The 13,165-nt window shown below is 50.0% G+C and overlaps 1 protein-coding gene across 8 annotated transcripts in view; it reads left to right on the plus strand.

Moving 5' to 3' along the window:
- The first annotated feature begins 2,524 nt into the window (after window positions 1-2,524).
- Window positions 2,525-13,165, plus strand: part of Larp1 (La ribonucleoprotein 1, translational regulator) — a 51,032-nt gene continuing 40,391 nt past the window's right edge. For 2 of the 8 annotated variants that reach the window (XM_042284038.2, XM_042284039.2), the window contains exons 1-2: window positions 3,355-3,708; window positions 3,817-3,940. In XM_042284038.2, coding sequence (XP_042139972.1) covers window positions 3,826-3,940 — 115 coding nt within the window. In that variant the 5' untranslated portion in view covers window positions 3,355-3,708; window positions 3,817-3,825. Of the gene's footprint in view, window positions 2,905-2,936; window positions 3,185-3,354; window positions 3,709-3,816; window positions 3,941-13,165 lie in introns of those variants that run through there. The other 6 variants (XM_076542389.1, XM_076542390.1, XM_016003489.3 and 3 more) reach the window with 5 other exon arrangements.

Consider the following 13,165-nt stretch of genomic DNA (forward strand, 5'->3'; position numbering starts at 1 on the left):
GCTTCTGCCTCTTGAGTGCTGGGGTTAAGGTGTGTGCTACTACTGCTCGGCTTTCCAGCCCTCTGTATTTTAATGTAGGAAAATTGGATTCTGTTCTACCATGGACTGACCTGTGCCCTTGGATAAGCATCTTTATTTCTCTGAACTTCAGTGACTTCATCTTCAAAACAAGAAGATGAAGTAATCATTCAGTTTACTTTCTCAGGGCTAAGTATCTCTAGTTGAGGATAGTCTTAAAAGGTCTCTTAAATTCTGCTCCCCCCAGTGCCTTTCTCTGGCCCCGGGGAGGGCCAAAGCAGCCATCTCAGAGCCCCAGTTCCTACCCAGCAGGGCCCGATCAGCTTTGTTGGCACTGACACTGATTGTTGGGTAGATAAGCCAGCTAGTTCTATGCTGAACAAAACCCTGCTATGCCTACATGTTGAATGGGGGTACAACTCCCATTATGTGCTATAAGAACTGCTCCATGCCAGGTGTGGTGGCACAAATCTTTAATCCCAGCACTCAGGAGGCAGAGACAGGTGGATCTCTGTAAATTTGAGGCCAGCCTGTCTATTGAGTGTGATTTCCAGGACAGCCAGAGCTACATGAGACCCTGTCTCAAAAGAGTTCAAGGTCATGACCCTGGGTCATGTGGCTAGTTTGAGGACAGCCTAGGTTACATGAGATTCCGTCTCAAAACAAACAAAACATGGCCACTAATGACAATTATGTCAATGCCGACAGAGCCCAGAGAAGGTCTAGTGTAAATACCACCTTCAGAAAGTATTTACCAATAAGTAAAAGTGCACCCTGGTGGAGATGTGTAATGATGTACTCTTCAATTAAGGGTATACATGCCTCTTTTGTAAAATTCTGCTTAAATTCTCGAGTCCCTTTAAACCTTATTCATTGGCACCTCTTCAAGCACTGGCCTTCGTGTGTGCCTTATAATGGGGGCACTTTGACTGCTCCACTGACCCTTCCTGTCAGGCATTAGTTGCCCTTAATTTTCCTGAGAGAAGGGCACTGAGAGAAGTGTAGAGAGCTGTCCCAGGCTTTCGGGCCAGTGACTGGAGTTGGAGCTGGACATCAGGTTGCTATCAGCACTTCTTCCAGTATTCCTGATGATCATAACACCAAAGCCTGGCCTCCAAGAGTCTTCAGGAAGCCTTGCCCTCCACCCAGGAGACTACCTGTCCTTTAGTCCTTTTGGTGATGGCCAGTCTTCCAGGTGGTGAGGGCTATAGGTGAGTGTGGGACTCCTGGGAAGGCCTGCAGTCTTAAGGTTCTCAGATTTCTAGACCCAGTCCCAGAACCTCTCCCATTCCAGCTAATCTTGTGTTCTTCACTACCTCGTGTAGTAACTACCAGCCAGCATTTGTTTCTGGTGCTTACTGTGCCTTTCCCGACCTTACAGTATAAATTCCGGGAGGACAGGTGCGTGTTAGCCTGGTTTATTGGCAGACCTTTCTAAGAAGTCTGCTGGCCCCCGGAGCACGAAGTCAGTAAATATTTATCGAACCGAATGACAGTGAAATTTGAAACCACCTGGAATAAATGGTTCCTTCATTTTACAACAGAGCCACTGAGAGCTGGGAAGTGGACCTGATCGGATATCCTAAACTGCAAAGGGGTCAAATCTCAAAGCTCTCGGTGTCCCCCGTTTGTCAGTTCAACTCCACCCTAAACAAATTTTCAGAAAGAAAAAAACACAAGCTACTTGAAAGAAAAGCCATTTCCTGCTCATAAAACACGGTGATTCGGGGGCCTGGATAGGGTGGGCACTACTGGGAATTCCGTTCTCTTTCAAGGTACTCGCCACCTCTAAGGGGTAAGAGCTCACTTGGACCCACTGCGGGTACCCTGGCCAGGCAGCGGCTGGGCCAAGGTCACCAGAGTGGGGCCAGGAGCAATGCACAGGGGGCAGTCAAAGAACTCCTTGGCAGCTTCTGCCAAGTCAGGGGCGACGCAGGAAAAGACCTCTTCCCCGGAGCCCTGCAACCCACACCGCCAGCATTAGCAGGCCGGCTGGCCGCGTGGCCAGGCCCCATGTGCTCCACCTGCGGCGGCTCTTGGGCGCTGGCCCTTTAAGGTTCCTCCCCCCCACCCCCGCCCTCCCGAGTTGCATCAGGCACGTGCTCGCCCCCGTCCGCTGGCTGCGCCGCAGGAATGGCCGCCGGGGGGGCGGGGACGGGGCGGGGTCTTGCGCCGTGCGCGCGCCCGCCCGCCGCCGCGCCGTCCCCGCCCCTCGCGCGCGCCGCGTCTCGAGGCGCGCGCCCGCCCGCCGCCCGCCGCGGATCGCGTGGTCTGGCTCGGCTCTCCGCGCCGCTCCCCCCCCGGGCCGTCCGCACCGCTGCAGCCCCCCGAGCCGCCCCGGGCCGGGGGCGGGGGGACGCAGGCCGGGGACCCAGGCCCGCCAGGCCGGCCAGGCGCGCCGGAGCCTTCTGCCCGGCGCGCCGCTCCGCGTCCGCCCGCCCGCGCCGCCCCGCGTCCGCGCGGCCCGGGCCCCGGCGCCCCGCCAGCGGCCTCGAGCGGGGCCCGCGGCGCGCCCCGGCCGCTCCGCGCAGATGGCCACTCAAGTGGAGCCGCTGCTGCCGGCGGGTGCCGCGCTGCTGCAGGCCGACGAGCACGGCCTGGCGAGGAAGAAGCCCGCGCCTGACGCCCAGGCCGAGCCGGGCCCGGGCGACGGCGGCGGCGAGCCGGACGGCAGCACCCGCAGGCCAAGGCCCGCCTGCGCCAGGCCCAGCCGCGACGGCGCGGAGCGCGAGAGCCCGCGGCCACCCGCAGCCGCCGAAGCCCCAGCGGGAAGCGACGGCGAGGACGGCGGCCGGCGTGACTTCGTGGAGGCGCCGCCGCCCAAGGTGAACCCGTGGACGAAGCACGCGCCGCCGCCGGCCGCGGTGAACGGACAGCCGCCTCCAGGTGGGTCTGCTCGGCGCGGCATTGGCCCGCGCGGTGACGCGGGCGTTTCCCTCCGAGCGGGGCTGCCGGGGCAGCAGCGGTTGGTGGCAACGGCGCGCCTCGGGCCTTGCTGGCCGGACCGGGCCGGGCGGGGCCGCTCGGTGTGCGCTCCGTGTGCCCTGTGTTCCCTGTGTTCCCTGTGCGTGCTGGCGCCCCGGGAGTGCGTGTTCGGTGAACATGTGTCACGGCTCTGAGCGGGGCCTGGCTTTGAACTTAGCAACTTTGCGCCTCGGGGAGCCTGGTGAGGCGTGGGGAGTGCGGGCTCCGGCGTGCTTCGGAGCCGGTGGCGGCCTGCGGCGACGCGAGGGGCGTGTGTGGCGGCGAAGGAGTGGCCGGGCCGGTGCGGGGCGGGCGGGCGGGTGACAGTTGGGCGCCATGCGCCGCGCCGGGGCTGTTCGCTGCGCTCGCCGGCCTGGGCTGCGCGCGGGGCTCCCCTCCCCCTCCGAGTCCGGACGGGAGGTGACCAGGGAATCCCGACCGAGTGCGATCGGCTTGGTCAACGAGGGGCACACGGCTCGGGGACAAGGCTGTGTGTCTTGGGGGGGCACACAGGGCTTCCGCCTGTGTGTTCCCTGGTGTCTTGTAGTGAGCGTGGCCCTGGAGTTTCACCGTCGGGAGTCCCAGTGCTTTTACTTATTTATTTTTAAAACTCCCTTGAACCGTGGGCACCGAGAAGTCAGAGCTAGCCGCTTTCAGGTTCCAGAGTGCAGGGAAAGTGCAGGCCCAGCCCTGGAGGAACCCGGCACAGCCCATCCTCAGCAGCATGTTGGTTGCCCTTTCGATTTCTCTTAGGGTTGCTTCATTAGGAGGAGGGCACATGGGGTGGGGGGTGTGCTGTAGTACCAATGTTCTCTTCCTCTCCTTCCCTTCCAGAATCCTCTTATGCAAGGGGCAGTGCTGAAACCTCCATTTTCTCTCAGATCCTCGCTCTCCACCCACAGAGTGGGGGAAACAACTTTAAGACGCTCTTTGGTCCTGCCCCTCTTTAAACCCAGAGGTATAATCATCCTCCCGAGCCGCGCTCCTCAGAAGTTTAAATGAGGCTGTTCACTCAGGCCGCCGCGCTTAGCTACTGGTGAACCTGCCTTGTGGGTTTTAAATCAGCTGTGACATCAGGCAGGATTGGGTGCCTGAGCTGGCATTTTGTGTAAAGCCAAGGGCCCTTGATAGCTTGCGTCACTGGGGTTATTGATCGTGGGAAGAAGACAGCTTGGCTGGCATCTCAACTTTCCCTCCGGATAAAGCCAGACACGATTTAAGTGACCAAAGAACAAGTTCTAGGTAGGGTAGATATGTTCTGTTCCTTTTTTGTTTTTGTTTTGTTATTGTTGTTGTTTTTTTTGGGGGGTTGGTTTTTGAGACAGGGTTCCACTTAGTCTGTTCTGGAACTCGCTCTGTAGACCAGGCTGGCCTTGAACTTACAGAGATCGTTTGCTTTTGCCTCGGGAGTGCTGGAATTAAAGGCGTGCACCACCATCACCGCCGGCCTGTCCTGTTTTTGTGTGTGTGTGTGTGTGTGTGTGTGTTTGGGGGGGCGGATCATAAAACAGAGTGGCTACCAGTTGGTTTAGAATCTTTGGAGTAGTCTTGGCAGACTACCGGAATTAATCCAGTAGCTTTTGCGTTTAAGCTTGTTAAGGCCTTGGTGCTTTGTAGAGTGAATTCTGTGATTGGGTTGTCTGTCTGGTAAGGTTTGGTCGTGGCCTTATCTCACAGCCAGTGGGATCTGTAGGTCCTTTCTCAGCCCTGGTTTATTTGCAGAGTGGACGTGTTTATAGTGACACTTGTGGAGTGGCTGTGTGGTCTTGGAAGTTTTGTGTTCTGTGATGCATATGGTTTTTGGAGTCTACAGAAGTGAGTGTCTCATAAGCAAGCTAAGCTTTCCAAAGCTTGCTGCAAATGCCTATTTTTAGCTTCCTTTTGGCTCTGATGGCTGCTGTTTTAGTTTTTAAGGGACACAAGCCGTAACTAGTAATAAAATAATGTTTTACCATCTCTTTCCTCCCATGTGGAGTTCTCAATCTAGTTTAAACTCCCAAGGTTTGTATTTTTTTGGAGGGTTAGTGGGTGGGTGACGGCATGGTCTTAATGTAGCACAGGGTGGCCTGGAACTTATTTAATCAAGAGAGGTCCTGACCTTATTCTCCTGCCTCTGCTTTCCCAGTGATGAGATTACAGGAATATAATGCCATACCTGGTTTTAGGTTTATAGTTTTTGAGATTGGGTTTCTCTGTAACTGCCTTGACTATCCTGGGATTCACTCTGTAGACCAAGTTGGCCTTGAACTCACAGAAATCTGCCTGCCTCTGCCTCCTGAGTACTGGGATTGAAGGCTTGAGCAACCAAGCTCAGCAGGTTTATAATTTTAAATGCTGAGATTTGTCCTTTTGGACATCCTCCCCAACAGTTCCCTAATTCAAGCCTCACCCCCCTCTGAATCTGTAGAGTGCCTGTGTGGAAAGAGATACATAGGTTCCAGGTTCAGATGTGTGCACAATGCTATCTATACCACTTGATAGCAGAGTGTGTCACCTTCCTCATTTGTACAACACGGATTAACTTATGATATGCCTGCCTCAAAAGATAGTAGTGAACATTCACTGTCATAACTGACACCTGTGCAGGATTTAGTTTAGTGCAGTGGTTCTCAGCCTTGCTAATGCTGTGACCCTTTAATATACAGCTCCTCGTGTTGTGGTGGCCCCCAACCATGACATTATTTTTGTTGTTACTCCATAACTGTAATTTTACTACTGTTATGAATCGCAGTGTAAATACCTGTGTTTTCCAGTGGTCTGAAGTGACCCCTGCGAATAGATCCTTCACTCCCCAAAGGAGTCAGGACCCACAGATTGAGAACTTCTGGTTTAGTGCCTGGGAGATGATGGGACCTCAGGGACTTTTATCTGAATCTCCATTTTTTATTTTATTTTATTTTTTTACTTGTGAAAAGAAAGCAGTCAAAGAATGTACATGTTTTGTTTTTGTGTATAGCTCAGCATCTCCACAAGAAACACGGATTGCTTTAAAGTTGACCTTTGAACTGGGCATGGTGGTTCACACCTATCAACCCAAGGGAGGTTGAGGCAGAAGGATGACTGTGAGTTGTGGGCAAGCTACTGGAGACACTACCTTTTAAAAAAAAAAAAAAACTTTTGACTCTGTGAGTTGATAAATAAAAATCCACAAAAATTTACCTTTGCTTGTTTTGGGATACAAAGCATATGTATGGACAGCTTTTTTTTTTTTTTTTTTTTTTAACATTTGTTTTGTGTGATGGGGTGCTGGTGAATGAAGGTCAGAGGACATATTACAGGAGTCTATCCTCTTCTTCCACCGTATATGGGTCCCGAGGACTGAATTCAGATTGTCCTCCTAGGTTGCAAGTGCTTTTATTTGCTTAATCATTTTGCCAGGCCATGGAATAGACCTCCCTTCCCCATTTCTCTGTGTAACAACCCTGGCTGTCCTGGAACTTGCTTTGTAGACCAGGCTGGCCTCAGCTTGGAGACCTGTCTACCTCTGCCTTCCAGAGTGCTGGGATTAAAGGGGTGTCCCCCTACACCTGACTGGTCATGAGAGTCTTATAGGTTGGTCAGTCACTCAAAGAAATGACTACTTTTTTTGTTCGTTTTTCAAGATAGGGTTTCTCTGTGTAGCCCTGGCTGTCCTGATACTTGCTCTGTAGACCAGGCTGGCCTTGAACTCACATCCTACTGCCTCTGCCTCTGGAGTGCTGGGATTAAAGGCACCCGACTCCAAATCAAGTTTTAATTTGCCTCAAATTTTAGTTAATTTGCAATTCCAAGACTCTGGAGAGAGCGCACGAACGCACACGCTCCCGAATACAGCAAGCAGCCTGTGTGAGCTTGTTGTGGATCTGCCTCTCACTGGGTATACTGAGAAGGCTTGTGCCTGAGCTGGGGATAGAGTCTGAGACTTAGGTGCCTCATTTGTGTTTGTATGAGTCTCCTTGATGATTGCTGATGATTGCAGAGTCAGGGTTACAAAGCCAGCTAACATCCTGGTGTCCTGGGACCCTGTCCTGCCCCTGCTGCTAAACTAGGGCCTCACAGCATCATTTAAATCTTTAGACTTCTGGCTCTGGAAACTGGGTTTAACACTTTTGGTTTCCTAGCTAAGTTTCTAACTTGCTGTGTAATCTTGGAATTGTGCACCTCCCTGAGTCACTGTTAGTTTACTCCTGTAAAGGAGAGTAATGGTAGTGGTTTTGGAGAGTTGTAAGAATTGAAGGTGGTAAATATTTACCAAGTCCATAGCACATGTGCCAGATACAGTGGGAACCCCCAAGTGTTGCTATAGTAAAGACTGTTTAAAATTATTTTTGTGGGGCCAGTGAAATGGCTCAGCAGATAAAGGCACCTGGCACCTTCTACTAATTCTGATGACTTGTTGGATCCTCGGGACCCACATGGTTGATACCTGCAAGTTGTATTCTGACCACACGTAATATATTTGTGATAGTTATCATGTACTAATCCTGCTTTTGGTTGAGCTCCAGTCACACAGCCTGTGGTCTCTCTGCCTTGTTACTTTATCTGCAGTGTATTAGATTAGGCCTAAAAAATTTTTTTTATTTTTATTTATTTATTTATTTATTTATTTTTAAAGATTTACGTATTTATTTATTGTGTATACAGTGCTCTGCCTGTATGTCTGCCTGCAGGCCAGAAGAGGGCACTGGATCTCATTACAGATCACTGGAAGAAAAGCCAGTGCTTTTTTTCCCCCCCATTTTTGCCCCATTTATCTTTTTATTGTTTGAGAACCTCAGACAAGCATGTAACAATTTTTTTTTTTATATTTAAAAACATTGATTTATTGTGTGTGTGCTTTGTCTGTATGTATGCAGGAGCACTACCTGAGTAGGCCAGAAGAATCATCAATCCCCTGGATCTAGAGTTACAGATGGTTGTGAACTGCCACGATTGGGCGCTGGGAACCAAAGCCCTGTCCTCTTCAAGAGTAGCAAGTGCTCTTAACTGCTAGGCCATCCCTCTGGCCCAATTATTATTACTGCTATTTTTTTTTTGTTTTGGTTTTTTTGTTTTGTTTTGGTTTTTAAGAGTTTTCATTTGTGTATATGTGTTTACGTAATGTTATAATCTTTGAGACAGATTAGAGTGTCTTTATTTCTAGTCAGGACCAGAGAGAGAACTCAGATTCTATTCTGACCCCGGGAAGTAGCTTTACCTCCTTGGGCCTTGATTAGTCTGATACCTCCATCTTCCTTCTGTTCACATACTTTGGATCTTGGGAAAGAGCAGCTGTATTTCTCCCTACACCTGTGTGTGTTGATGGGCGATGATGGGAGGTTGTGTCTGAAGGTGATTGTGAAGGACTGTCTTTCCTCAGCCAGTGCTCTTAACCGCTGAGCCATCTCTCCAGCCCCAGGCCTAAATGTTTTAAGGTTCTAGTGTTAAAACTGTTCTCCCTACTAGAACCCCAAACTCACTTCCCACCAAAGCTAAATTGAAGCAGAGCTTTTAGTGCATGTTTCCTCAAATTAGCCAATGTGGTGGGGAATTCATGTCTTGACTCCAAAGCCCCGTGAAGGCTGGAGAGAGACACTTGGTTTCATGAACTGAGGTTGGTAGCTTGGGAAGGCATGTAGTGGAGTAGTGATTGGCCTTCCTGTGTGGTGATAGAAAGCTCCTAACAGCACAAGTGAAACACCTCCCACCCCAGTGCATAGAGAAAATAGGATGGCCTTGAAATTCCCACCCTAACACTTCCATCTCCCAAGTGCTGGGATTAAAGGTACACGTGACTACCTAGTTTATTCAGTGTTTCCCGAGAAATTCTGTATAACATATTTTTTTATCAATAAAGAAGAGGGCTTTGAGAAGGGAATGAATGTTAAAGATGAAAAGGTTGAAGTCCAGTCACGCATTGTTGTGAATCTTGTCTAGATCTTCATTTGAACAAACTGGGCCATGGGATGTTTTGAAGCAGGGTATGGTGGCTCATGTCTATGCTCCCATCACAGGGATACTGAGGCATGAAGAGAGGTCTAGGTCAGCGTGGGCTACACAGTGAGATCTTGTCTCAAGCAAACAAATTCCCACACAAGTCCTTTTGATGACAAATGGGAGATTTGAGAATTTTAGGTTATGTTAGGTTATCCTAATTTGTTGAGGGCATATGGTCATTCCCTTGTTCTGAGTTTGTTGGTTATATGCTTTTGCAAATGAGTACCAAGAACAGTTTGAGTGAGGCTTAAGGCCTTTCCTCCCTGGTTCATGTCACTTTTTCTTCTGAAGAAGGCACAGTTAGGATTCTTTGCCAGGAAGGGGAGCAGCTTTCCAACTACCTGTCCAACAGGGAGAGGTGATTGGGAGGTGGCTCTGACTTTTGGGGATGGGGTAGTCACAAGCCCTCTTGAACTTTGAACCTCCTGAGAGACTAAGTCTTTGCTGATTCCTGTCTGGGTCTGCAGTGAGTCCCAAACCAGAGTCAGCATTTTATGCTGTTACTCAGCATCCAGTCTTCTCTTCCCTGGGAAACAAGCAGAGAGAGGAGCAGTGCCCCAAACCACAAAGCCCTCTTAAAAATGGAGAGCTTGGCAGATGGGAGTGCCCTGTTCACAAAAGTCCAAGAGGAGCTCGGAAGAGTAATTCATTAGGTGTTGGCTCTGCAAGGGTTGCAGTCAAGGCTCACAGACCTCTGTTGGCTGGTCCACGGTGATCTCAGGGAAGTGATGAGAGAGGATGACCTGAACTCCTGGAGCTGAGGTTTTGATAACAGCTAATGCAGGGTGTGAGGTGAAGGGAGAAGCTGGAGGAGTTTAAATTAGAACCTGGCCTCAGAGTCCTCGGTACCTTCCTGGTTGCCCAGCCCCTCACTCCTTAGGCAGTGCTGCCTGGGTTCTGAGAATCAGGTCGATGGTACAGCATCCTGCACAGGCGGAAGTGCCTCACAGCCAGAAGATGCATTTCACATCCAGATACGTGTAGACTGAGGGCTTGCGGGAGGGGGTATTCCTTGCCTTTCTTAAACAGGGGCGAGTAGCCAGAAGTTGGTGAGTTTTGAGATGGCCAGCCTCCTGTGGCTGGTGACCTGAGATACCTCCCTGAGGGTTTTCCATGAAGTAGTCTTGATGTGACACCTTTGTCTTTTGACTGAATCTTTGGACCCACTGACCTCTAGATGTGGGAGAGGGCCTTTTTGATGAAATGTGTAAAGCTGGCCAGGTGGTGAAGGTCTTCACCTTAGTCTGGGGTACTGTTCACATAGCTGTTGACCACCAGAGTCTCCTGCATCCTACAGTAGCTAGGAGGCATAGTATTTCTGTTTGTTGGTTTGGTTTAGAGTAGTCACCATGTTGTCTCAGCAGGTCTTTTACCCTAATACCCAGATGAAGAACAGACTCAAGAGATTGAACAACTCTCCTAAGTGTGCAGAGAAACTTGAGGCCATCCTGCACTCTGTTGTCTTTATCAAAGTACATCTAATTCACCAGTACAATCCTTTCGGATCTTAAAATTTGCTTCCAGAGCTAGATGTTTCTTTCCACTCTGTTGAGTGTGTGAATTAGACATCATTTCTTTCTTACTTAGGTTGTCCCAGCAGACTCTTTAACTGCCCCGTTAACTCTTGCTTAGAACCTTGGTGGCTTTCTCAGAACAGGACTCCTTAGCCCATCCTAAGATTTCCTGAGCTGGGTCCCCCAACCATTATGCATTCCGCACCACTTTCTTCCTTCCCAGTACTATAGTGTGTCTGACATGCTTCTGCTTTGGGCGTTTGTTTCTGGAATGCTCTTTCTCTGGATTGTGGTAATGGTGAGGCCTTCCCAGACCACCCTGCATAGTCAAAAAACTCTGGCCCTCCATTGTATCTCATCCCCCTGACTCTCTGCTGATCTTTGTTAGCTTTGTCTCCACTTGGTCAAGGTGTCCCCAGCGCTACAACCAAGGCTGACAGGTTGTAGTGGGCAGCTCAATGAACACATACTGCTGAGGAAGTAGATTGACAGCGTGCTTTGTGGGTTTGCTATGTGTGAAGTGCTGAGGGTACTATAGTGGATAGGAGGACATGTACCCTAAGTTCATTGTAGGGAGTGTGTGTGTGGCACAGCAGGGACATCCAGTGCAGTGTAGCTCAGAGTTGCTGGGGAGCAGGGCTGAGCGGACATACGTAGAAAGGGTGAGTGGGGTTGCTGAGAAGAGCCTGTGATCACTTCGTTTTTGGTTGAGAGCAGGGTGGGGTTCAGGGAACTGAGTTCCTGTGGGTGGAGTGTAGCCATCTACTAGAAAGGTGGGCAGTCCTGCTTTATAGGAGTGCCAAGTCCCAGTTTAAGTGAACGGTCATGGGGAGGGAGCCTTAGAGGATTTTGAGTGAAAAGTGATGTGGTGATGACCTCTCATATTAAGATAAATGGCTTGGGTTTTCATGTCTGATCCTTTGGACTAGAATTCCCGATTACAAAAAGGAGCCCCCATGTTACACTACTCCTCGGCCACTCTGCAGCACAGCCGTGGACCGTTGCAGGTGCAGTTTCCTCCATGTCTGAAGTCAGCTGAATTAACACCTGTGCTTAGGAACAAGGAGTTTGCCTGGATCCCAGACAGGCTACTAAACTAAGTGCCTTTCTGAGAAGGCTGGCCTAAGGAGGCAGGCTTTGTTCCCAGACCAGGCCCTCATGGTCAGCTTTGCTCTGGTATCTGTGCCCTGGCATTTGGTTTTCCTCTTCCTCTTTGAAGAGAATAGGGATTATTAAAATTGGGAGGGGCTGCAGCGATGGAATCCTCTTTTACAGGGTTCTTCACAGGCTGGGCTGCTGTGAGCACAGGATGGCAGTGGTAGAACAACTTAGATATGGGTGTCCAGGCTCAAGGGTCCATCCTTGGGCTGCCTGGGTTACTTTGGTCTGAGACAGGAAGAATATCTAGAGGAGGAGACTGTCCAGCTCTTGGTGGACATGGGAACAGCGTGAGGAAGGGACTGGGTACATATCCAGTCACCTACTTCCAGCTAGAGCTCCACTTCCTAAAACATTTCTAAGATCTCCTAGAATTATGCCACCAGCTGAGGACCAAGCCTTGAACATGTGAGCCTCTGCGGGACATTGCATATTCAAACTAGAGCACCCACCTACTAGGACCACTTGATGGATGGTGAGCTTAGGTGAGCGTGTATAAGTGCTCTGCAGGAACCTAGCTCAGAAACTCTTGAGGGCTTGAATTTGGCCTTTCATTTTGCTTAACAGAGGATATGTTGAAGCCATTCTTCCTCATGGCCCAGCATCCTCTATCCCTTGGTCCCTAGAATTTGGACCTGAGCATAAAAAGGAAGGTAGTTCACATCACCATCCTCTAGCTGGTTTTCCTGACCCTGCCCTTTGCTGGCTTATTACAGAGGCGGATTTAAGGACCTTGCAAGAAACCCAAATGTGGATGGTGTCACTGTCTGTCTGTCTCTCTTTCTCTCTCTCTCTCTCTCTCTCTCTCTCTCTCTCTCTCTCTCTCTCTCTCTCTCTCTCTTTCTCTCGGTGTGGGTGCCTGCCTACCTGTGATTGGAGGTTAGGGAACGACTTGCTGGGGTTGGTGCAGGTGCATGAGTGTCCCAGTGATCAAATTCAGTTCTCCTTTATGTGCTGAGCCAAATTGTGGCTCTTGGAATTTTTAGTGGAAGATGAGCCTGGATGCTTTGTGGTAAAATTGTCCATTTAGTGCTTTGGTGTCTTTCCATAGCTTTGAATTTGTTGCAGAGAGCTCTCCTGTGTATGACACAAGGTCAGTTGGTAATAATGGCATAGTCTTGTTTTGGAGTTAAGTCTTATCATTTCAGTGACCTTATGGTTAAGTTTTGGTGCAGGTGTTGCAGGGAGCATTGGTGGATTTTGGCTTGGTCAGTTGGTAACTTTGAACAGTGTCCCCAAGTGAACATAGTTTGAATAGTTTAGACGGTGATTTTTTTTTTTTTTTAGAAGAACCTGTAGCAACAAACTGGCAAAGTTCTAGTTTGTTGATTCAGAAAATTTTTAGACTCTGTTAGCTGCCAGCCCCCACCCCCCCAACAATTAAATAGTAAGCAAGATAAATTTGCCATGGTGAGGCTTTTATTCTGAAAGAAGGAAGTCACAAGTGGGCTAGGTGTGGTGGTACACATCTTTAATTCTGGCTCTAGAGATGGAGGCAGAAGGATTGCCCTGAGCTTAAGGCCAGCCTGAGATACTGCAGCAAGAACCAGGCTAGC

This window comes from Peromyscus maniculatus, chromosome 8 (assembly GCF_049852395.1).
Source record: "Peromyscus maniculatus bairdii isolate BWxNUB_F1_BW_parent chromosome 8, HU_Pman_BW_mat_3.1, whole genome shotgun sequence".
Lineage (NCBI taxonomy): Eukaryota > Metazoa > Chordata > Mammalia > Rodentia > Cricetidae > Peromyscus > Peromyscus maniculatus.